At 40.9% G+C, this 26,600-nt stretch overlaps 1 protein-coding gene across 1 annotated transcript in view; it reads left to right on the forward strand.

Annotated features, from left to right (window-relative positions):
* calcr (calcitonin receptor) overlaps positions 1–26,594 on the forward strand; it is a 109,717-nt gene extending 83,123 nt beyond the window's left edge. The window contains 10 exon segments of the mRNA XM_070436263.1: positions 8,358–8,484; positions 13,842–13,995; positions 18,192–18,252; positions 18,399–18,465; positions 18,830–19,048; positions 19,898–19,916; positions 19,919–19,950; positions 22,840–22,866; positions 24,408–24,491; positions 24,493–26,594. Of these exon segments, the coding sequence (XP_070292364.1) occupies positions 8,358–8,484; positions 13,842–13,995; positions 18,192–18,252; positions 18,399–18,465; positions 18,830–19,048; positions 19,898–19,916; positions 19,919–19,950; positions 22,840–22,866; positions 24,408–24,491; positions 24,493–24,615 (913 nt within the window). The 3' untranslated portion in view covers positions 24,616–26,594.
* Positions 26,595–26,600: the final 6 nt, after the last annotated feature.

The following is a 26,600-nucleotide window of genomic DNA, read 5'->3' on the forward strand; positions in this document are numbered from 1 at the left end:
GTGTGTTTCCTCTGAGATAACTGAATTGTAAAGATGGCTGTGTGTTTCCGCTGAGATAACACTAGCATTGCAGACCTGTGAAAATGTCATCTTCACATAAAGCCTAAATGCGATTCCACACATTTAGGGAAATCTATTCAACAGATTGTGTTTGTCATTTCCACACAACACTCTGGTTTCCAATTTGTCATTTTCTGTGATTGAGTTGGGTAGCATTTGAAGGGAAGACATTTTGATTGGATAATATAGTTTTTTCCCTCTTCGGGATTTTCTAATATATTGTAAATGGATAGATCACATATTCGTCAATAGTGATGGAAAATGTTACAAAAATTAMATTTCAGAGTGACTATTTTATAACGATTCAATTATTTACATTTTATAATGAGTTTTCTGCATTCTAATATTTGACATTATGATTATCATACACCATTTCAAGTTAAGATTTTTAGAAGCAGAACGTCCGCAAATAAGCTTGGTTTGTTACTGTAGCTGCATTGGATTATGGACCTTGACCTCCACGCTACCCTAGTGAAACCCATATTTATGAGCAGTAACAGTGTCACTGAATGTTTTACACATTCTGATACTCATGTCCTTTTAATTTCATGCTGGCTTATTTCTGTGTAACTACTTTAAAAGCAGATTCATTTCCTGTACATTTAAGAGTTCATGACCAAAGAAACATGAATTCCGGACAGTTTAAAGAATGAGTTGGCTATGCTCTTATTTAAGTGCAGGGCAACCTTAATGGTAATCCCTACTGATTTATCTTACTAAATATAGGTTGAGAGTACACACTTAAGGAAGAACTGCATATTAAGGAAAACTGCTGGTGAATTTCAATGGAGTAGGGGTCAGTAAAGGTGGTTAAATCAAAGCTAATGAGAGAGTTATGATGACTGAAAAGTTCTGAAATCACCTCAGAGCAATACATATGTGCAAGCAATTGACTCTACCATGATAATGTCAAATGCTGATTAGTCATTAAAAAAAAACAGTTCTTCAAAAACAGATTGTAAAGAAAAGTTTGAGAAGTTAAGAGTATGTCAATACTCAGAAAAAGAGGGAGAAAAACAATGCTGTATGACAATCAAATGATCCAAAGCAGATTGTGAAGGAACGTTTGATATGTATCAATATGTCCCGAAAGCCCAATCTTTCGCAGTAGCAATGATCCTGCAGTATGACCATCAGATTTATTTGACATGCTTTTTTAATTCAGGCCATTATCCTTGAAGACACCTTATGGGGGATATAACTGCAGGAACCAAAATAACATTTCTGCATTACATTGGCTACTACTGACTTGGAAAAGTTGTTATTTGGTTCAGTCAGTGGTGGAAAAAGTGCTTAATTGTCATACTTGAGTAAAAGTTAAAGCTATACATCAAATTCCTGATATTAAGCAAACCAGATGGCACAATGTTCTTAAAAACAAATAAAATACAGACACTCCAACACACAGTATTTGTGTTTAGTGGATTCGTCAGATCAGAGGCAGTAGTGGTGTCAACACGTTATATTGATAGGTGTGTGAATTGGACCATATTGCTGTCCTACCTGAGCAATTCAAATGTAACGAGTACTATTGCGAATTAATTCCAATTCAATTCATGAATTGGCCACCCCCCAGAAAAAGCAGAATTTGAATTTGAATGAAAATTCATTGAAATTCAAATGCACATGTGTCACGCCCTGACCTTAGAGATCCTTTTATGTCTCTATTTGGTTTGGTCAGGGTGTGATTTGGGGTGGGTATTCTATGTTCTTTAGTTATATTATTTGTATTTCAATGTTTTGACCGGGTAGGGTTCTCAATCTGGGACAGCTGTCTATCGTTGTCTCTGATTGAGAACCATACTTAGGTAGCCCTTTTTCCCACCTGTCTTTGTGGGAGGTTGACTTTCTGCACAGCTCAGTGCGTCTTGTGCCAGCACCCCGCATGTGCAGGGCGAAGATAACCATCCAGCCAGGACGGGTTGTGCAGGCTCTATGCTCGAGACCTCCAGTGCGCCTCCACGGCCGCAACGAGGGTGCCCAGTCCGGGGCCCGCAACGAGGGTCCCCAGTCCGGGGCCCGCTACGAGGGGCCCCGCACCAGAGGTGCCAACAAAGTGGGATGAACCAGTAGTGGAGCGGGGTCTGCGTCCCGCACCTGAGCCACCACCGCGGATAGATGCCCACCCAGACCCTCCCCTATAGGTTCAGGTTTTGCGGCCGGAGTCCGCACCTTTGGGGGGGGGGGGGGGGGGGGGGTACTGTCACGCCCTGACCTCAGAGATCCTTTTTATGTCTCTATTTGGTTAGGGCAGGGTGTGATTTGGGGTGGGTATTCTATGTTCTTTAGTTTTATTACTTGTATTTCTATGTTTTGACCGGGTAGGGTTCTCAATCAGGGACAGCTGTCTATCGTTGTCTCTGATTGAGAACCATACTTAGGTAGCCCTTTTTCCCACCTGTCTTTGTGGGAGGTTGACTTTGTTAGTGGCACTCATGCCCTGTAAGCTTCACGGTCGTTTTTTGTTATTTATTGTTTTGTTGGCGACATTTTAACAAATAAAAGAAAATGTACTCACACCATGCTGCACCTTGGTCCACTTCCTTCAACGACGGCCGTGACAACATGTTTATTTTGACATCATGTATGGTTGCCAACACAATGTTTAACATGTCCTTGACACATTGCATTTCTAAAACTCGTCCTCAGAAAAAATTGTTACAGTGGTCTGGAAATATTCTCGGATCATTTTGTCGGTTAACAGTTCATAATCCACTTTTACTCTGGAATGGAAAGTACAACCTAACATCTCATAACAAAATTACAAACAATATACTGTACATCTTTGAGTTATAATTAAAATAATATTTGAAATGGTATCTGTATTCTTTAGTAAGAAGATGCAGAAGATTTTAGCAAAATATTTGTCAAAGGAAGGAGACAAAATATGTTTAATGTCTCAGTTGAATTTCTTTGAATTGGTTTAAATTAAATTCTGCTTCCTTTAATTTAATTGAAATTCTGCTTCCTGTGGGTTATGGCCAATTAGAATTTCAATTCATGGGTTGAATTGAACTAGGGKAAATTTAGAAGTTCCGAATTGACACCAACCCTGTAAGACAGAGTGCAGGTGCACATCGTAATAGCAAAAAGTAAAACGCTCAAACTACTCTGTATCTGTGTCTTGATAAGAAGAGAATAGAATACATCCTTTCTTGGCATTGTAAAGCTTTAACGGAAGACCAACACGATCAGCTAATTATTATCTCCATGAAGTTTTATAGGTAGCAAGCAAAGCATTGATTTTAAGGGAGCATCACTTTTATAAGCATGGCAATGTATTTAAAGGTGGATCTCTTTCAACGTTAAAGTCTTAATGTTGTATTAGACTTTCCAGATGTGCAGTTTACAGTGGTATTTGATGCGGTACAGCTGCACTGTCTTCTTATTTATGGCCTCCACTTCAGCACTGCCAGGGCTCGCCAATAAAAATAYTCTGACTAGCCGTGGAAAAATACAGTTGGGTTAGCTTAAAAAATACTGCATCACTTGGTTATCTGAGCCTGTCCTACATGATGCAGTTGTCAAAAATTGTTGTGTGTTTTGTCCGGAATTATTCGATCCCTAGATAAAGATTAATAAAAAAGCCTGTATAAAATAAATCATACAAATACTGAGCTATTCAATGCTCCTTTTTTTTTTTTACAAATAATATTATTTTATACTAATACTAATCATGATTTTGCTCAGAGAAAGATATTTTGTTTAACAAGTAATAAAAAACAAAGATATGGATCAAATTGATTGGTTCCCCGGTTTTCAATACTCAAGCACCCTTCCCTTGTGAGGATAATGGCACTGAGCCTTTTTCTGAAATGTTTTATGAGTTGGAGAACACATTGGAAGGGATCTTAGACCATTCCTCTGTACAGAATCTATCCAGATCCTTGATATCCTTCATCTGTGCTTATGGACCGCCCTCTTCAATTCAAACCACAGGTTTTCAATGGGATTCAAGATGTTGATTTTGTGGTCAATTAAACCTTTCTTTGTGGAATTTGATGTGTGCTTGGGGTTATTGTCTTTCTGAAACAGTCACTTGCAGACACGTTTTAGTCTCCTGGCAGAGGCAACCAGTTTTTCTGCAAAAAGGACCTGGTACTTGACAGAGTTTATGATGTCGTTGCAACAAGAGCCCCAGGCCCAGTGAAAGCAAAATAGCCGCATAACATCTAACATGCACCACCATATTGTACAGTAGCACTGAGGTATTTTCTGCATATGCATTGTTCTTGTGAAGGCCAAACCTGCCATTGGTGTGCATGGTCAAAGACCTCTATTTTCATGTCATCTGACAATCATGAACTTTACAGAGTACCAGGACATTTTAGCCTAAAAACCTGGTTTCCTCTACCAGGAAGTTAAATGGCAGGAAGTTAAATGTTGTTGCTTGTTTAGGTGTGGCCAGAGAACATCCATACACCAATATAACACCTTGGGATAAAGAAAGTGATTCTGTCCTATTTTCTACTCATCCTAGTTTGAAGATATTCTGTTAAGACACTTCCTTTGTCTTTTTACTTGTGTTGGGCCATTTAATGGTAGCCTTGTTCTCCAACACACTACTGACCCAGAACCCTTACTAATGCTGCCATGCTGAGATCTCCTTCTCCTTCTTCTATAAACAACACATTTACATTAAGACTGCAACATTAGCTAATGACTGGAGACAGATAACAGGACATTGTTGCTGAAGTGTACACACGTTAGACACAAAGTGTTTTCACTATTTCACTCCAGTAAACACCATTTCCTGCAGTCAAATGACCAAAACGCCCTCTAGTGGCTTCATGGGTGGAATGTTAATATTTATCATAATTTCATAATTAATAAACATATTTACAAAAAACCAGCCCAAAATCCAGTGTTTCTATGTCAAACAGTTTTGTTATATTTCAGTCTTCTCTGATGTATATAAAGTGTAACATTGGGACGCAGACTCAAAATGGAATACATTTCAACTCTATATCTGACATGGTACAGGTGTCTTATTTTTTAAGCCCATAACCATTTGTGTGAGGTGGATACTTTTGTTTCAAGTAGATTTGTTTAAGACTACCGAGAAAGACTGTATGACTCTGATTTAGCCCACTGCAGTAAAAGGTTATCAATTGCTTGTTTTGGGAAGCCTGGTTGATGAAAAATTGGAAACATTACTTTCCTAACCTTTGCTAAAAAAGAGAATAATTTGGTGTTTTTGAGGCTTTGATGACTGCTGATCCGTGATAATCAGGAAGCTCCACAGGGGCCTCAAATACAGTTGTTAATAATCTGTTTAGGGTGTGATTCTCAATAGGGTGTGATTCCACTTGTTGTTGGAAGTCGTGTGTGCTAGTATTTAACATGGGTGAACCAAAGCAAATGATTTCAGCCCCTTTTGTGTTGCTTGAGAGAAAGTTATGAATTGTTGTCCATCGTTATACCAGTTTACAGCATGCTGCCACTACAATGGCAATCTTGATTTAGTATATGAGGTTCCTTGGTTCAGACATTTCATTCTAATGACTCTCTGTTTTAACCTATTTCACAGACGACTACAACATCTGACTAAGTCATTATGGGCCAGAGTTAGTCGTTCCAATGGTTTATGTTATTTATTGTCCTGTTTATTACATCAAAGGTCGGAACATTTTTGTTAGGATGAAATATGTTAATTTTAAAGTTTTTATGGCAACATGCAGAAAGGATGAAAACACGTTTTATTATGGCTAATTGTAATAATAATAGACCTCCAGCTTTGTAGTAGATACTGTAATCTGTAAATATCAACTGTGAATGGATTTTTCATATTTCATATACTAACGATTTACACTGAGTGTACAAAACATTAGGAACACCTGCTCTTTCCGTGACATAGACTGACCGGGTGAAAGCTATAATCCCTGTGTAGCTGAAGGGGAGGAGACTGGTTAAAGACAGATTTGCAAGCCTTGAGACAATTGAGACATGCGGAGAATGTGAAATACAAAAGAGTGCCTTTGAACAAAGTATGGTTGTAGGTGCCAGGCGCACCAGTTTGTGTTAAGAACTGCTGCTGGGTTTTCCATGCTCAACAGTTTCCTGTGTGTATCAGGAATGGTCCACCAACCAAAGGACATCCAGCCAACTTGACACAACTGTGGGAAGGATTAGAGTCAACATGGGCCAGCATCCCTGTGGAACGCTTGACACTTGTAGAGTCCATGCCCCAATGAATTGAGGCTGTTCTGAGGGCAAAAGGGGGTGCAAATCAATATTAGGAAGGTGTTCTTAATGTTTTCTACACTATCAAAATTATATAGCCTATGTACTCCACAGTATTCCATGAATATTTTCACACTAGAAAATATGATAACCAGCTTAATCTTTTGGCTTCAATGCCTATATTATGGTTCTGTATGTTTTCTCAGTATTGTTTCACTAGAGGACCTTTTTAATTTTGATGCTCTTATTGTAAGTGTATATACAGTTGAAGTCGGAAGTTTACATACACAATAGCCAAATACATTTAAACTCAGTTTTTCACAATTCCTGACATTTAATCCTAGTAAAAATTCCCTGTCTTTGGTCAGTTAGGATCACCACTTTATTTTAAGAATGTGAAATGTCAGAATAATAGTAGAGAGAATGATTTATTTCAGCTTTTATTTCTTTCATCACATTCCCAGTGGGTCAGAAGTATACATACACTAAATTAGTATTTGGTAGCATTGCAATTGTTTAACTTGGGTCAAACGTTACGGGTAGCCTTCCACAAGCTTCCCACAATAAGTTGCGTGAATTTTGTCCCATTCCCCCTGACAGAGCTGGTGTAACTGAGTCAGGTTTGTAGGCCTCCTTGCTCACACACGCCTTTTCAGTTCTGCCCACACATTTTCTACAGGATTGAGGTCAGGGCTTTGTGATGGCCACTCCAATACCTTGACTTTGCTGTCCTTAAGCCATTTTGCCACAACTTTGGAAGTATGCTTGGGGTCATTGTCCATTTGGAAGACCCATTTGCGACCAAGCTTCAACCTCCTGACTGATGTCTTGAGATGTTGCTTCAATATATCCACATAATTTTCCTACCTCATGATGCCATCTATTTTGTGAAGTGCACCAATCCCTCCTCAGCAAAGCACCCCCACAACATGATGCTGCCACCCCCGTGCTTCACAGTTGGGAAGGTGTTCTTCGGCTTACAAGCCTCCCCCTTTTTCCTCCAAACATAACGATGGTCATGATGACCAAACAGTTCTATTTTTGTTTTATCAGACCAGAGGACATTTCTCCAAAAAGTTTGATCTTTGTCCCCATGYGCAGTTGCAAACTGTAGTCTGGCTTTTTTTGTGGCRGTTTTGGAGCAGTTGCATCTTCCTTGCTGAGCGGCCTTTCAGGTTATGTCGATTTAGGACTCATTTAACTGTGGATATAGATACGTGTGTGCCTGTTTCCTCCAGGATCTTCACAAGGTCCTTTGCTGTTGTTCTGGGATTGATTTGCACTTTTCACACGAAAGTATGTTCATATCTAGGAGATAGAACGCATCTCCTTCCTGAGCGGTATGACGGCTACGTGGACCCATGGTGTTTATACTTGCGTACCATTGTTTGTACAGATGAACATGGTACCTTCAGGCATTTGGAAATTGCTCCCAAGGATGAACCAGACTTGTGGAGGTCTACAATTATTTTTCTGAGGTCTTGGCTGATTTCAGTGCAAAGAGGCACTGAGTTTTTGAAATACATCCACAGGTACACCTCCAATTGACACAAATTATGTCAATTAGCCTATCAGAAGCTTCTAAAGCCATGGCATAATTTTCTAGAATTTTCCGAGCTGTTTAAAGGCACAGTCACCTTAGTGTATGTAAACTTCTGACCCACTGGAATTGTGATACAGTGAATTATAAGTGAAATAATCTGTCTGTAAACAATTGTTAGAAAAATTACTTGTGTCATGCACAAAGTAGACATCCTAACCGACTTGCCAAAACTATAGTTTGATAACAAGAAATTTGGGGAGTGGTTTAAAAACAAGTTTTAATGACTCCAACCTAAGTGTATGTAGACTTCCAACTTCAACTGTAGTTCTGTCCTTGAGCTTTCTTGTYTATTATTGTTCTGTATTATGTCATGTTTTATGTTCTGTGTGGACCCCAGGAAGAGTAGCTGCTGCTTTTGCAAAAGCTAATAGGTATCCTAATAAAATAAATAACAATAATTTTGTAAATGTTTATTGTAGTTCTCTCTGTGAATGTCTGCTTGGGTAACCGCAGCCAGACACATATCATATGTTAACATGATTATTTATGCTGTATGTTTGTCTTCACTCAGGAACCTGAGCTGCCAAAGGATCACGCTTCATAAGAACCTCTTCGTTTCCTATGTCCTCAACTCCGCCCTTACCCTCATCTACCTCATAGCAGTGGTCAACAACACAGATGTAGTGGAGAGAAATCCAGTAAGTCTCACACATTTCATTTATAAAATCCAGTACGTCTCACACATTTCATCTATAAAATCCAGTAAGTCTCACACATTTCATCTATAAAATCCAGTAAGTCTCACACATTTCATCTATAAAATCCAGTAAGTCTCACACATTTCATCTATAAAATCCAGTAAGTCTTACACATTTTATCTATGAAATGAAAACAATTTAAGGGGAAGAGGATAGATAAGTCTCAGGGTTTCACTGCATGATATTTTCAAAATATATATTTTTTTTATTCTTAAAACGTAACACAGCCCTCGAGCTCGGTTTTACTTCATTCAAATGAGTTTACTATCAGTTTCAATCAAGCTGAGTGCAGATGTTTTTTTAAGAGTGTTCGTTAGGATATGAGTATTTTTTGCATATCTTTAATGTGGTGTGCACAGACAGCCCAGAGTTATCCTTCTCTTAGCACTCAAAGACTTCTGTCCTCTGTCAGACTTTTGAACAGTTGCCACTCGTTGAGTTTAAGTCAGACCTGAATTCTTTGAATCCTGAGGCCTGTTAAGGTGAACATGGTAAATCTGCCTCTATGGAATGTAGCATTGCTGTATCTGGGATCATCCCTTTCTGGTGCTTTAAGTATTGTATTTTATGAGACATTTTTATTGTCCATCTTTTGAGGAAATGATTTGATTATGGTATTGTGCAAGGCAGAGTTACTGAGTCGACCGGCTTCTGTACCCAAAAAAGTATTAATAATAATTCAAAAACAAGCTAGAAATGGTCAGAGATCTTGATCCAGAGAAATGGCTACATTGGGTAACCTTTGAGTAGATACATTCGTTTTTTCATGGTTAGGTCACATGGTTAGTAAAAACTCCTGAATGTACAGAGTAAGGTCCTTTTATCATGGTCTCGATTGGATCATCACTTTAGAGATGTCCTTCAGTTTATCCAGTCAAAGAAAATAACTACCGCCTGGGTTTGATTTCTAGCCTCTCTTCTTCTCTTCTCCCCGTACCATCATGTTCTCACTGGAAAAACAGACTTCAAGCCTAATCCATCTGGCATATTCACAGTGGAAGGTTTTTTGTTTCCTTAGATATACCAGCTGACCCTGGTGATCCAACTGACAGGGAGGAAGGAATGACAGCTTTCACAATAAATATTGTGGGAATGTAATTGGAAAAYGTTTAATTTGATACCGAATGCTGGGGCTCTGGTTTATAGAGCAGGGGTTGCTGGGATATCTCCTCAGTTTAGGGTCTGGTGCCATAGCAGGTGCCAGCTCTCTGTTCATATGATTTCTCATTTTATTTGTCCACTGAAGATGTTTGGTTGCTCTGATTAAACCTTGAGTCATATCTGAAGTCGCAGTGTCCATGGATTATCATTATTTAACCCGACCTTACAATATGAATAGCTATGTTCTAGCAGCATTGGCTCAGAAGCATCTTTCCCAATCTGTCCTAAATGTATTATAATCTGCTTGCTTTGAGAAGCGGGAGAACTAAATTGCAGTTTGTCTTTCACACCTCAGACAACATGGTCTTGATTTCGAGGGGTGGAACAAAAAAAATCCCATCACAGTTGGTTGCACATACTGCACATGTTGAAATTCTGGAGCGCCAAATTTAGACTGGGTCGGTCTGTGTTCTGCATGTGTGATTTAGGGATGTGGTACTCTGTTGGGAGAATAGACTAGGCKCTCTTTGAACAAAAAGGAACACGTGTTCTCTCTCTCTGGCGGATCACAGTAGAGACTCCTAGTCTGCCAGTAGTGAGAGGAGTGAGTCCCTAGTGCTCAGGCCAAACGAAAGACTAGGCCCAAGACATGAGACACACACTTTGTCAGACATTAGTACCTTAACCACACAGACTATCCCGTTATATTAGGCTGGACGCCTCAGTTGGGCATTCAAGTTGAGGTTAAATGTGGTTATGAAGTGGTGAGAAAAATGAAGTGTTTAGAGCACACCAACAGACCTTAGTGATGAGTGAACTGTATTTCAGCATACTTGTAATGGCACATCTGGACTCCATGTAAGGGCCAGGAGTCATGAAGGGAGGGAGGGAGGGAGGTGGGAAGAGGAAGGAGAAGCCGAGGAATAGCAGGAGGTGGAAGAGGACGGAAGAGAAAGACGAGGAAGGAGGAGAGTAGAAGAGAAGGAAGAGGAGGAGGAGGGTAAAGAAGGAGGAGGGTAGATGAGGGTAGAGGATGAGGAGGGTAAAAGACATAGAGGAGGAGACACTTCACCTTTTCTACGTTGTTACGTTACAGCCTTATTCTAAAATGTATTAAATTAAAATGTGTCCTCATCAATCTACACACAAAACCACATAATGGCAAAGTGAAAACAGATTTTAAAAAGTATTTTATTTACATAAGTATTCAGACCTTTTACTCAGTACTTTGTTGAAGCACCATTGGCAGCGATTACAACCTTGAGGCTTCTTGGGTATGACTACAAGCTTGGCACACCTGTATTTGGGGAGTTTCTCCCATTCTTCTCTGCAGATCCTCTCAAGCTCTGTCAGGTTGGATGGGGAGCGTCACTGCACAGCTATTTTCAGATCTCTCCAGAGATGTTTGATTGGGTTCAAGTCCGGGCTCTGGCTGGGCCACTCAAGGACATTCAGAGACTTGTCCCGAAGCCACTCCTGCGTTGTCTTGGCTATGTGCTTAGGGTCGTTGTTATGTTGGAAGGTGAACCTTCACCCCAGTCTGATGTCCTGAGTGCTCTGGAGCAAAGAATTTCTGCAACATTGAAGGCCCCCAAGAAAACAGTGGCCACTGTATGGCTAAGAGTTTGTGAGCGTTTGACAGGTTCTGAAGGCTGCGTATAGTGCATAGGCTGCGTATAGTGCATATGCTGCGTATACGGACCTCAGGACAAGAGTCTAGAAGACATACAGTACCAGTCAAAAGTTTGGACACACCTACTCATTCCAGGGTTTTTCTTTATATTTACTATTTTCTACATTGTAGAATAATAGTGAAGACATCAAAACTATGAAATAACACATATGGAATCCTGTAGTAACCAAAAAAGTGTTAAACAAATCAAAATATATATATTTTTGATTTTTCGAAGTAGCCACCCTTTGCCTTGATGACAGCTTTGCACACTCTTGGCATTCTCTCAACCAGCTTCATGAGGTCACCTGGAATGCATTCCAATTAACCAATTAACAGGTGTGCCTTGTTAAAAGTTAATTTGTGGAATTTCTTTCCTTCTTAATGCGTTTGAGCCAATCAGTTGTGTTGTGACAAGGTAGGGCTGGTATACAGAAGATAGCTCTATTTGGTAAAAGACCAAGTCCATATTATGGCAAGAACAGCTCAAATAAGCAAAGAGAAACAACAGTCCATTATTACTTTAAGACATGAAGGTCAGTCAATCCGGAACATTTCAAGAACTTTGAAAGTCTCTTCAAGTGCAGTCGCGAAAACCATGGGTTAAGCTATGATGAAACTGTCTCTCATGAGGACCGCCACAGGAAAGGAAGATCCAAAGTTACCTCTGCTGCAGAGTTACCAGCCTCAGAAATTGCAGCCCAAATAAATGCTTCAAAGAGTCCAAGTAACAGACACATCTCAACATCAACTGTTCAGAGGAGACTGTGTCAATCAGGCCTTCATAATAAGAGTAAGAGACTTGCTTGGGCCAAGGAACACAAGCAATGGACATTAGACATTAGACTGGTGGAAATCTGTCCTTTGGTCTGATGAGTCCAAGTTTGAGATCTTTGGTTCCAACCGCCATGTCTTTGTGAGATGCAGAGTAGGTGAACGGATGATCTCCGCGTGTGTAGTTCCCACCGTGAAGCATGGAGGAGGAGGTGTGATGGTGTGGAGGTGCTTTGCTGGTGACACTGTCAGTGATTTATTTAGAATTGAATGCACACTTAACCAGCATGGCTACCACAACATTCTGCAGCGATACGCCATCCCACCTGGTGGGACTATCATTGACCCAACAAACCTCCAGGTTGTTTAAGGGCTATTTGACCAAGAAGGAATGTGATGGAGTGCTGCATAAGATGACCTGGCCTCCACAATCACCCGACCTCACCCCAATTGAGATGGTTTGGGATGAGTTGGCCGCAGAGTGAAGGAAAAGCAGCCAACAAGTGCTCAGCATATGTGGGAACTCTTTCAAGACTGTTGGAAAAACATTCCAGGGGAAGCTGGTTGAGAGAATGCCAAGAGTGTGCAAAGCTGTCATCAAGGTAAAGGGTGGCTAGTTTGAAGAATCTAAAATATATTTTGATTTGTGTAACACTTTTTTGGTTACTACATGATTCCATATGTGTTATATCAAAGTTTGGAAGTCTTTACTATTATTATTATACAATGTAGAAAGTAGTACGAATAAAGAAAAACCCTTGAATGAGCAGGTGTGTCCAAACTTTTAACTGGTGCTGTACTTGTATGTAAATGTAGATGTAGCTGCTACCAATGCCAGAATCGTCTAATCAGATCAGCACACATGTTCCGAGACAGAGTGCTGAGAACAACAAATCTCAACACCTAAAGGAGTCAATGAATCTACATGGACCCGTCCCAAATGGAACCATATTCCCTATAGACGGGTTGATTATTTAGCAACAAAACCGATGCGTGTGCAACTATGGGGCAAAACAGACTGGTTGGCTTAGATTGTTGACAACATGTAAACTATATATTTCTCCCGATGTTTATTGGAAACGTAAATAAATGTGCACAATGAGCACTTGTTGTTTCAAATACTTTGTTACAGTTGTTGGGTTAGCTAGCGGGCGAATTTGAGCCATATTAGCATTGATCAGTCAAAACACTTCAAAACAAGACATCTTATCAAGAACAAGATGAAACGAGTCACTTACGATTCCCCACATGGCAGTTTCTTGTCATTGTTGGTAGTTATCTGGTCATCCAGACTCACAACACAGACATCTGCCCCATTGAAGCGTGCGTATCGTTTTCGTGACATTGTCAGCTAACCCATCTACTGTATATAGTGCACCACTTTTGACCAGGGCCCATATGTAGGCAATAGTGTGCCATTTGACAGAAAGAGACATGATAGCATAGTGTTGACTGACAAGAATGTGTGGATATTATTGAACAGGATTAAGGCTACTTTGCAGTCCATTATTCTTGTAAAATAAATACAATGAGCTGCAGTTACATTAACCTAGAGAAAAGTAGAGCAAGGGATGCGCTCCAGCAGTAGGGGGTAAAAGGATGAACATCCTCCTATTGGAAAATCATAATACCCCCACTAACAATTCTGTGTCAGGGCTGGTTGAGCGTTGGGCTTTGTGTTGTTGTTATTGTTATTTGGTGTTGTTGTTGTCGTCTCTGTGTGAATCTCTGTGATCCTAATCCCCTGCAGGTTGGCTGTAAGGTGTTGCACTTCTTCCACATGTACATGCTGGGCTGTAACTACTTCTGGATGCTGTGTGAGGGGATCTATCTGCACACGCTCATTGTGGTGGCTGTGTTCGCCGAGGAGCAGCACCTACACTGGTACTACCTCCTAGGCTGGGGTGAGTCTTACTACCCGCCTTAACCACAGATCAGGGATCCGATTAGCTTAAAGAGATAGTGTGAGATTTGGGCAATTAAGGCATTTTTCTACTTATGCTAGCTGTTCCGGCAGACTTCCAATCATTGTGCTAACGATTATTAGCATTGGCTCACGAAACTACCTCTAACTCTCTTCATACTGGACGCAGAGACATAAAAATGGTATCTGCGAGTTCATCTGACTCCCTTTAAACCAAAAACCAAAAACATAAATTGTATGCAATAAGGCTGCATTAGTTATAGCCAGCAATTGAAAGCAATGCAAAAGGTTAATTGCAGAGAGGAATAGTCGAAGCGAGAGGGTCCACTGCCATCAAAATCATTCAGAGGCGGCGCTCCTAGTGGCCAGGGACTTTAGTGCAGAGAAACTTAAATCCATTTTACCTAATTTCTACCAGCAAATTACATGTGCAACCAGAGAGAGAAAAAAAGAACTCTAGACCACCTTTACTCCACACACAGAGGCAGGYACAAAACTGACCATAATTCTACCATCCTGATTCCTGCACACAAGCAAAAATTAAAGCAGGAAGTACCAGTGACTCGCTCAATACAGAGGTGGTCAGATGCTAAGCTACAGGACTGTTTTGCTAGCACAGACTGGAATATGTTCAGGGACTTATCCGATGGCATTGAGGAGTATACCACATCAGTCACTGGCTTCATCAATAAGTGCATCGATGACGTTATCCCCATAGTAACCGTGCATACATACCCCAACCAGAAGCCATGGATTACAGGCAACATCCACACTGAGCTAAAGGTAAGAGCTGCCGCTTTCAAGGAGCGGGACTCTAACCCAGAAGTTAATAAGAAATTCCGCTATGCCCTCAGACAAACCATCAAACAGGCAAAGCATAAAATACAGGACTAAGATTGAATCCTACTACATCGGCCCCGACGCTCGTCGGATGTCGCAGGGCTTGCAAACTATTACGGACTACAAAGGGAAGCCCAGCCGCAAGCTGCCCAGTGACACAAGCCTACCAGAYGAGCTAAACGACTTCTATGTGCACCTCGAGGCAAGCAACACTGAAGCATGCATGAGAGCTGTTCCGGACATCTGTGTGATCACGCTCTCCGTAGCCGATGTGAGCAAGACCTTTAAACAGGTCAACATTCATAAGGCCGCAGGGCCAGACAGATTACCAGGGCGTGTACTCCGAGCATGCGCTGACCAACTGGCAAGTGTCTTCACTGACATCTTCAACCTGTCCCTGTCCGAGTCTGTAATACCAACATTTTTCAAGCAGACCACCATAGTCCCTGTGCCGAAGAACACCAAGGTAACCTACCTAAATGACTACGTCTATAGCCATGAAGTGCTTTGAAAGGCTGGTCATGGCTCACATCAACACTATCGTCACGGAAACCCTAGACCCACTCCAATTTGCATACCACCCCAACAGACCCACAGATGACGCAATCTCTATTGCACTCAACACTGCCCTTTCCCACCTGGACAAAAGGAACACCTACGTGAGAATGCTGTTCATTGACTACAGCTCAGTGATCAACATAATAGTGTCCTCAAAGCCCATTTGTCACGTAGGTATAAAGGGATCGGGAGACATGCGCAGGAATGCGTAATAGGGTTTTTTATTTACCCAAATTAGGAGACAAAGGAGATGATCGTGGACTACAGATAAAGGAGTGCCGAGCACGTCCACATTCTCATCGACAGGGCTGTAGTGGAGCAGGTCCACATTCTCATCGACAGGGCTGTAGTGGAGCAGGTCCACATTCTCATCGACAGGGCTGTAGTGGAGCAGGTCCCCATTCTCAACGACGGGGCTGTAGTGGAGCAGGTCCCCATTCTCAACGACGGGGCTGTAGTGGAGCAGGTCTCCATTCTCATCGACGGGGCTGTAGTGGAGCAGGTTGAGAGCTTCATGTTCCTTGGTGTCCACGTCACCAACAAACTATCATGGTCAATTTTGTAACCACTCCCTCTTCAAATTAGGGCTAATTGGAAAAGCTGTTCAAAAGAGGACATTGTATTATTTCTTTGTACTCCCTGATGAAGGCCATGCAGCCGAAACGCGTCAGATTTTTWAAACGTTGTTTCTATTGAACATGCCATACAAATAAAGGCATTTTAATGAATTATATGAAGAGTGCCTTGGTCCTCCTTTCTTTTTTCTTTTTTCTTTTTGATGACCAATTCACCCCTTTTACCAAAGAGCACYTTCTATCTACCAAAATGTACTATTGTGTACCTTAGTAGCGCTTCCCTTCCTCTTCTTTCTACTAAAATATATTTTATATTTGAGATTCTTCAAATGGCCACTTGATGACAGCTTTGCACACTCTTGGCATTCTCTCAACCAGCTTCATGAGGTGGTCACCTGGACTTTTGAACGGTAGTGTGCATACTTCCTCTTCTCCCCATCTGCTTTTATGAAAACAAGTCACCAAAACAGCATTCTCAGACAGTATTTAAATGATTCACTTGATGGTCAGTCATGATAGTCAGTGATAATTATTCCCTTTGTTAACGCTTTATTTTACGTTTGAACATGTTACATTATATGTATTCGGCAGTTGTTTAGCTAAAATGGTTTTATACAACGGACAAACCAGATGTAGGTTTTTCACCTTTATGTTGTTCTCGCTGGAATTGAACTCATATCCTTGTCAACTTGCCCATCTGTTTTTGGGGCATGTATTTCACTATCTATTCTATCTATTCTAATGACGTCTGAGGTAACATGATACAGCAATAAGTCTTCATAGCAGCCTGTTGCATGTTATAGTGTGTACAAAACCATAAACTCACCTAGCCCTGGAGGCCTCTGCCTCTGATTCATAGCCTATCTTCATATTTCATCACCCTGTACTCACTGTAGAAATAAAATAACATTGTAAACAGCTCCCACTATCGCTGAATCAGCTTGTGTGTCACACAACACAGTGGGACACAATCTGTGTCAGGACACAGGAGCAGAGACAACCCTGAGGTCACTGTTAACTGCAACACTCTCTGTGTGTCAACCCCATCAAACCCTGTATCAAATTGACAGCTTTAGTAGCTCTTCCTATTGGATAGCTGCTGTTAACGTGCTGTCTGTTCTGTTCTCCCCCTGTTTAAAGGAGGAGTGATGTGTTATAATATGAGCCTTGCCTGTCCGATAAGTGATACGATAACTGTGAATGGTCGGCYATTATTAAAGATGCCGTGATATAACCTTGGGGCAGAAGCTACAGTGTCTTTCACACAGCCACCCTGAGGAATGGATGGAGGACATCCAGCTAGTCCATCTGTAGCCAATATGGCCGTAGAGCTTTGATAAATCACTTCTAAACGGACCCGCTGCTCGGATTCATCTGTTTAATCGGTTTATGGCCCAGCTAAGATGAAACCCCCAATAAACACTGGTATGGTTGTGTTGTTAATGGAGAAGGATTTAACAAGACTGGATTATTAGAGGAAATTGCTCAGTGTGGGTTTGTTTTTGTTCAACTTGTAGCGGACAACATGATGAGGATGATCTTAATTTGATCACTTTTATTGCCAACAAATTTCCTACACCACAGGTATTGCAGATGAGCTTCGTGATTTACATAAATTCCCTGAAAACCCACACTAACACGCAGTTATTTTACTGTAACAGTATTGTACTTTTCATGTTTCCTACTGTTGGCCAGCTAATAGCCTAACCACCGATCAAGCAACATTATGAACTAAACGTTCAAATCCTGTTGCTCCAGGATTATTTTGCTGTGACAATATAGGTCAAATTAAGATCCTACACCTGTAGGATAGTATAAGCTTGTTTTGAATTTAGGAAGGGCTTCCATTGGCTGTCTGCTCTGCCAGGTATATTCACCTTAAAGGATATTTAAATGCTGCTTAACAGCCTTGAAGGAATAGTTGACTCAAAATACAAATGAACATGATTTCTCCACTTACCTTGGCTGTGTTCATGTTCATTTGTATTTTCAGTGAACTTCCCCTTTAACCTCTTCTATAGAAAATACAGAAGATATACAAGACGTTACTCTTATAACTGAGGAATTACATACTAATTACTGTAATAACCACATTATAGATGTTTACGTCATAATACACGCAACATCATTCATTGATTGATTCATTAATTGATTAATTGACATTTTGCAGATGTCCTTACAGTATCTGTCTTCTGGTTTCCAGGGTTTCCCTTAGTGCCTGCATCCATCCATGCCGTGGCAAGGAAGAAGTATTTTGATGACAAGTGAGTGATGGTCCTCTGCACTAGTGTTGTAAATAAACAGAGCAGCTGTGTGGTGAGCTGCAGTAAACAGATAGAGAAAGAGAAGAAGAAGAATTCATTGTCCGTTTGTAGACTTGTGTGATGGAGAATGTTTCTCCTTCCTGTAGCTGCTGGATGAGTGTTGAGACCCACCTGCTCTACGTGGTCCACGGGCCCATCATGGCAGCACTGCTCGTAAGCTACATCCTACACTCTAGAACCTTAGAAAGTTATTTGGCTGTCCCCATAGCAGAATCCTTTGAATAACTATTTTTGGTGGCAGGTAGAACACTTTTGGTTCCAGGTAGAACATAATGGTACATGGATGTTCTTCTCGATCAAAACTTAATACGTAGGTAGCCATCATTGGACCAAAAATCATGTATTGTTATACTGTTGAATGTGCAACACATCAATCAAAGCAAATTGTGTCCTATGCTGAGGTTTAGACTTCCATTGTTTAGACAAAATCATTATAATCAGGTTAGATTGCAGCCCTTTCAGACACAGCAACCATTTTCAGACGTTTATAAAATCCCTTCTTTCTCCTCTTTCCCAGGTGAATCTGTTCTTCTTGCTGAACATCGTGAGGGTGCTGGTTACCAAGCTGAGGGACACCCACCGGGCAGAGTCTAACATGTACATGAAGGCGGTGAGAGCTACCCTGATCCTGGTCCCTCTCCTGGGCATCCAGTTTGTCATCTTCCCCTGGAGGCCAGAGAACCGTCTGGCGGGGGAGGTATACGACTACATCATGCATATACTAATGCATTACCAGGTAATCGCTATGACTACATCATSCATATACTAATGCATTACCAGGTAATCGCTATGACTACATCATGCATATACTAATGCATTACCAGGTAATGAAACTGATGGCTACGACTACATCATGCTTATATTAATGCATTACCAGGTAATCACTATGACTACATCATGCTTATATTAATGCATTACCAGGTAATATCTATATTAATATATTACCAGATAATGACTACTTCATGCATATATTAATGCATTACTAGCTCATATCTATATTAATGTATTATTAGAAAAGGACTATTAATGCATTACCAGATAATGACTGTATTGATGCATTACCAGGTAATGACTACATCATGCATATATTAATGCATTACCAGGTAATATCTATATTAATGTATTACCAGATAATGACTTTATTAATGCAGTAGCAGGTAATGACTACATCATGCATATATAAATACATTACTAGGTCATATTTATATGAATGTATTACCAATAATTACTTTATTAATGCATTACCAGGTAATGACTTTAATAATTCAATACAGGTAATGACTACGTCATGCGTATATTAATGCATTACCAGGTATGTAAGGCAATTGATTGTATGCTAGCAGAAACAGTCCTTACCAAAGCTCTGATCTGACATAAGGTATACCAAAAGGGTTCTTCAGCTGTCCCCATAAAATAACCCTTTTTGGTTCCAGGTCGAATCATTTTTGGTTCCAGGTAGACTCTCTTTACAGGGTTCTACATGGAACCAAAAAGGGTTATTTTATGGGGACAGCCGAAGAACCCTTTAGGCTCTAGATAGCAACTTTTTTTCTAAGAGTGTGTGATTGTCTTGTTTTCCCTCCAGGGATTACTAGTGGCAACGATATCTGCTTTTTCAATGGCGAGGTAAGCACTACTGTACTAACACAACACACAACACACAGGATATCTTCTTCACTCTGTGGAAACCATCAACTTCCCATTCAGTTGTACTCTTATATAATTTGTTGTTGAGGTACAGTAGACAGTATACAGTAACAGTTTAAGCTTGAACCTCTGAAGAACCCTTACCCTTTGGTATGGTAGCGTTTTAACTGAACCTCTGAAGAACCCTTACCCTTTGGTATGTAGCGTTTTAACTGAACCTCTGAAGAACCCTTACCCTTTGGTATGGTAGCGTTTTAACTGAACCTCTGAAAAACCCTTACCCTTTGGTATGGTAGCGTTTTTACATGAACCTCTGAGACCCTTACCCTTTGGTATGGTAGTTTTTAACTGAACCTCTGAAGAACCTTTACCCTTTGGTATGGTAGTGTTTAACTGAACCTCTGAAGAACCTTACCCTTTGGTATGGTAGCGTTTTAACTGAACCTCTGAGAACCCTTACCCTTTGGTATGGTAGCGTTTTAACTGAACCTCTGAAGAACCCTTACCCTTTGGTATGGTACGTTTTAACTGAACCTCTGAAGAACCCTTACCCTTTGGTATGGTATGTTTTAACTGAACCTCTGAAGAACCCTTACCTTTTGGTATGGTAGCGTTTTAACTGAACCCTGAAGAACCCTTACCCTTTGGTATGGTAGCGTTTTAACTGAACTCTTGAAGAACCCTTACCCTTTGGTATGGTAGCGTTTTAACTGAACCTCTGAAGAACCCTTACCCTTTGGTATGGTACGGTTTTATTGAACCTCTGAAGAACCCTTACCTTTTGGTAAAGTACAGTTTTAATTGAAACTCTGAAGAACCCTTACCTTTTGGTAAAGTACAGTTTTAATAGAATCTCTAAAGAACCCTTACCATTTGATATGGTAGAGCTTTAATTGAACCTCTGGCAAAGTGCAGTTTTAATTGGTCATGTTGAGGGAATGATGAGTCAGACCCCAATGAAACAGCTCATCACTGCCTGGTGGCGTTTCAGCTGTCAGGACTCGTCTGTCCCGTCATGCACACCATTTCACAGAGCATTTCCATGTCAACAGGCGGCCATCTTGTGCACCTGATAACACATAGATTTGTTTTTTTTTGACTAGTCAAGTCAGTTAAGAAARAAATATTATTTACAATGGCAGTCTACCGGGGAACAGTGGGCCTTGTTCAGGGGCAGAATGACAGATTTTTACTTTGTCAGCTCGGGGATTCGATCCAGCAACCTTTCGGTTATTGGCCCAACGCTCTAACCACAAGGCTACCTGCCACCCCGAATAATTGTGGAGATGCCGGGGATTGAACCCGGGGCCTCATACATTGACGAGTGGCCCGTGGTGATAGAGTTATCATCAATTAGTGGGAGAGAGCATTACTGCGCTGAATCTATGGAGTCAGCTGACTCCTGTACAGTAGCAGAGGCAACAGCACTAGGACCATCTCAGATGAAGAGGAAGGAAGACAAGCCTTAGAAATGCCTCAGACACTTGAATCTCTCTGGGGCGAATCATCCACCCTGTCTGTCTGTCTGTCGCTCACTCACCTCAGCCTGCAGTTGTTTGCTGTCTTACAGCGGATGTCCATAATCTAGAGTCACCAACACAAACTTGAACTTTTGAATTTTTAAGGACATTGCTGTTTTTTTTTAAAGAGACCATTCAGACTTGTTTTTAGGTAATATTGTAGATGCTGTGATCCAGAACGGCCAGAGGTTTTAACATAGGCCCACCCACCCAGTCAGTTAATAATATACATTGAGAGAATACATTTGATAGGTCAGGAGTTGCATCAGGTACTGCTTGGCCAGTCTGAGCCCAGATCAGGAGAACGAGCGACTGAGCATTTTCTTCGCTTGAGAAAGTAGAAAGAAAAACAATGCACACACCCAGAAAAACAAAGACCTTATTTGAATACACAGCATGAGGTGGAATCTGGCACTGACAAAAACACAGCGAATGAACATAGCATTCGTTCATCATCAGGCGCAGTGTTTAGTAATATTTTATACGTAGGAAATGATTTCTGGGCCGGGAAAACAGGTCAATTATTAGCTCATGCGTGAGCAACCAGGCCCCATCAGCATCTCCATCGGCCCTCGTAAACCAAGTTTGACGTGTCAGAAGAACCGATTCAGCAGTGTCGGGGGGATAAAAGACGCATTGACACAGTAAGGGAATGTTTGTTTGCTTTGCAGCATAATGGCTTTTACTGTCTCCTAATTTGGGACATTCATTTTTGGAGATGAGTTCATTGCACAATTTGATTCTGGGGCCAAACTGCCTAGACCTAGGCTGTGTCCCAATTTACACCCAATTCCATACATTCTCTATGGGCACCTTTTTCCCTAAGGGCCGTGGTCAAAAGTAGTGCAATATAAAGGGAATAATGGTGTCATTTGGGACTCAGCACTAGCTACACAGTCTGTTGAATAACTATTTGTCAAGTTACGCCAATGAGGAAAAAAGTAGTACTTATTGTTATGTTTTCTAGGTTGCATCTGAAATTGCACCCTATTCCCTATATAGTGCACTACTTTGGACCAGAGTACAAGTAGTTTATAATAAAAGTGAAATCCTGTGCACAGCAGTGTGTCTCTAGGTCCTGGTGCTGGTTTTGGAAGGAACAACTAGTATTCAAAAGCATGAGTAAAAACGGCAGACTGAAAAAAAGACAGGCAAATGTAATTTTTACTCGTTTTTCAATGCTAGTTGTTGATATGCTATGCTCTGCATCATTAGATCATGGGAGAGTGCAGTGTGTCCTGTCCTCATTTTCACTCAGTAATTGGTGTGGCATTGTTCAGGAATTAGATGTTCCCTGTGCTGGCTCAGGCCGTTCTTCTGAGAGAACTATGTCAAACACTGCTTTGCTTTCCATTTTTAGACTGCACGCCCATTCATGCAGTATAAAGTTATCACACAAGATCATTCTCCGGTTTTCATTTTTTTCTTAATCAGATTCGTGCTGTGCTGAATAATTTCATACGCKCATAATGTATAATTTACTAACTTGGTGATTTTCAAAAGAGGAACAGCAGATAAGCGAGCGTAAATACATCAATCTACTCTACCTGCACTAAACTCAGTAAGGAGAAGGTATTATCCTTCAATTAATCACAGGAAATGGGAGCCTAAATTGTGATTAAATTCTGTTTCATAACAAATTCATGTCTAAAAACTGCCATTAACATTTATCATACAAATTCACATTTCCTGTGCTCAGTCACATTACATTGATTTAATGATCATGCATATTGATGAAAATGTGTGGTTGTGCACGTAAAATGCTGTGAGGTGACATTGAGGCACTAAAATGCTGTGAGGTGACATTGAGGCACTAAAATGCTGTGAGGTGACATTGAGGTTCTAAAATGCTGTGAGGTGACAGTGAGGTACTAAAATGCTGTGAGGTGACAGTGAGGTACTAAATTGCTGTGAGGAGACAGTGAGGCACTAAAATGCTGTGAGGTGACAGTGAGGTTCTAAATTGCTGTGAGGTGACAGTGAGGTTCTAAATTGCTGTGAGGTGACAGTGAGGTTCTAAATTGCTGTGAGGTGAAGTGAGGTTCTAAATTGCTGTGAGGTGACATTGAGGCACTAAAATGCTGTGAGGTGACATTGAGGCACTAAAATGCTGTGAGGTGACATTGAGGTTCTAAAATGCTGTGAGGTGACAGTGAGGCACTAAAATGCTGTGAGGAGACAGTGAGGTTCTAAAATGCTGTAAGATGACAGTGAGGTTCTAAATTGCTGTGAGGTGACAGTGAGGTTCTAAAATGCTGTGAGGTGAAAGTGAGGTACTAAATTGCTGTGAGGTGACAGGAGGTACTAAAATGCTGTGAGAGACAGTGATGTACTAAATTGTTGTAAGGTGACAGTGAGGCACTAAAATGCTGTGAGGTGACATTGAGGTTCTAAAATGCTGTGAGGAGACATTGAGGTCTAAAATGCTGTGAGGAGACAGTGAGGTACAAACAGACCATGTGTCTTTTTGCTGTTCACCTGTCCGTGCTAATGTGTCTCACTGTGTGTCTGTAAAACCCTGATGAAGGCAACAGGCTGAAATGCAGCGATTTTAATTATAAAGAAGTTTTATGTACTTCCTTAGTCCTCCAAGAGTAGCTTAATATGGTTGTTCTCTATCTCTGCTTCTCTCTCTCTTCTCTCTCGCGTCTCTCTCCTCTCTCCTCTCTTCCTCATCTCTCTCTCTCTCTCTCCTCTTGCTCTCTCTCTCTCTCTCTCTCTCTCATCCTCTCCCTCTCAGTCTCTCATCTCTCCCGTCTCTCTCTCCTATCTCTCTCTTCTCTCGTCTCTCTCTTTCGCGTCTGTGTCTTTATGTATCCGTTTGAGTGTGGTCTCACCCCATGTAGAGAATACAGTTTATAAACTATGAATATCTTTTTCTCAGGTGCAGGCGCTCGTCGAAGAGGACAGGTGATTCAAGTACTAAAGGCCCAGTGGGGTCAGAGACGCTTAGGGACCCCTGCTCCATGCGCTCGTTGCTACTATAAGACCTCCATACAGAAGACCGCCACAATCCATCACTAGAGGTCCCGCCTTCATGTACCACCACGACTGCAACAGCGAACACTTAAACGGCAGACACACCTCTGAGGACTCTGAGCTGGTGGCTCTTAAGACAGGGGAGACGTACGCCTGACAAGCGGGAGGCACTCTGAGTGTGGGAGGAGAAAAGAGTTAGTAGAGGAATCAAGATGGAGACATTTCTCTACTATCTAACATGAAACAAAGTTTCCCAGCGGTCCCCGTTCCCCATCTCAGAGACAGAACGAGGGGGTAAGCCCCAGACTGTGAAGGAGAAGACAGTGTGTGTCTGGACAGTGATACAGTATCTCTCCCATGACTTGGCCAACGATGGCTGATGCTTCTTTACATGACATTGCTGCTGCTGTGGCTGATTTTAAAAACATTATAAGATATACATGAAACGGGAGTCGAGTTTGAAATGTGACACGTCCTAAAGCTGCTATTTGTGGCTGCTATTTGTGGAGCTCTTCCTACACATCATGGGGACGTTGAGGATGATGGTGATGGTGAAATGGWTGATGATGATGAAACTGTATTGTTGCTTCGTCTATACCAAAGGGTGTGTGGGTTCGGCTGCCATAGGCATGCTCTGCGTGAACTGAATCCAACACTGAAGCGACCGACAGTGTCCATGACACGTGAGATCAAAGGTTGACAAAGGCTCCCYGTACCTAAGCTCTGGAATCCTGTACATATTTGTTTCACCAGTTTCACTTTAAAAGTGTCAAAGGGTGTTTTAGAAGATTCTATTTTTCGGACTAAATGTTTTTGTTCTTGTCAACGACTTGTTCTTTAAATACCTGCTATCTGTCCTGTGAAGCTAGTTTGCYCCGCCAGACTGCTTTGCTGTTAGTACAGCTGCTGACTGTTCTTGTGGTGTTTCTGTCAGAAGGCCTGGATTTAAAGAGTGCAGAAGATACAGAACGCCTTGATATGGGCTCAAAAGAGAGAGAGTAAAAAGGATTGATTAACTTAAAATAAAAAGCAAGATATGGAATGACATAGGTAACGCATTTGGAAGCCATTTTGAGTACCACATGGCTCTAGCGGGGAGACTATTTCAGTGAAATGGTCTTGTCTATTGTTTGCCGTGTCCATTTGCCAAAAGGTCTAAAGTGAAGCTTGTATGATTACCGAAGAATCATTATGTTATGTTTTGTGCTTAAATTAAGGCTATTTGAATATGTTCAAATTTATTTTCTTTGTCAAATCGTTTAGGAATAGAAATAACATGGAATGAGGAGAGAAAATKAGTAAATACATTAAGGCTACCTGCACAGTGTTGCTATATCAACAATTATAATTTTCAATACAATTATCTAAATTGAAAACATGATTACCTCGAAGAAGCGTTTTCCTTCCATTGTACAGAATCTGTTAAATCGTTCTAACTGAGGGCTATTTCAAACAACTCTCTTGTGGTGAATACTACAGAATATGTATTTTCATTCACCTACAGATGTAGGATCTTAATTTGAGCCAGTTTGTTACAGCAGGAAAAGAATCCTGCAGCAACAGGAAATGTACATTTTTACATGGATAATAATGAGTAGACATTTTCTTTTGTCGGGGTTGATACATTTTTTGGAAGGATAAATCAAGTCTGAAATTTCAAAGTGACAAATACAATTTGATTTCATTTTAAACCCCAGGAAAGTTGAAATCAAATTAAGATCCTACATCTGTAATATATCATGCCCTTAAATTATCATGCTCTTGGATCCTGAATTAAAGTCTGAGGCATTTCAGAAAGTGTAATGTGGAATCCTTTGCTCTTAGCTAATCTGGTAGCGCAGGCTAATTTCTAGGAGTGTGATTTTGGTTTTGTGTCACAAAGGCTGTCTTAAGGAGTCAGGAATAGAAACGCAATCTCTTGTTTACCGTCACTGCATGCAGGTGGTCTCCTCAACAAGCACCTTCTGTTTCATAGAAATGTAAATGTTAACCTTCAAATGTGTTCCTTTGGAAATTGCACAACCAAAATTGATTTCTAGAATGGACACTGAAAACCATTGAAATTGAACGAAATGGCTCAGCACACTGCTTTGTATTGAATTAAAGGAGATGTGTGTGTGTGTGTGTGTGTGTGTGTGTGTG

This window comes from Salvelinus sp. IW2-2015, linkage group LG31, assembly GCF_002910315.2.
Source record: "Salvelinus sp. IW2-2015 linkage group LG31, ASM291031v2, whole genome shotgun sequence".
NCBI classification, from domain to species: domain Eukaryota; kingdom Metazoa; phylum Chordata; class Actinopteri; order Salmoniformes; family Salmonidae; genus Salvelinus; species Salvelinus sp. IW2-2015.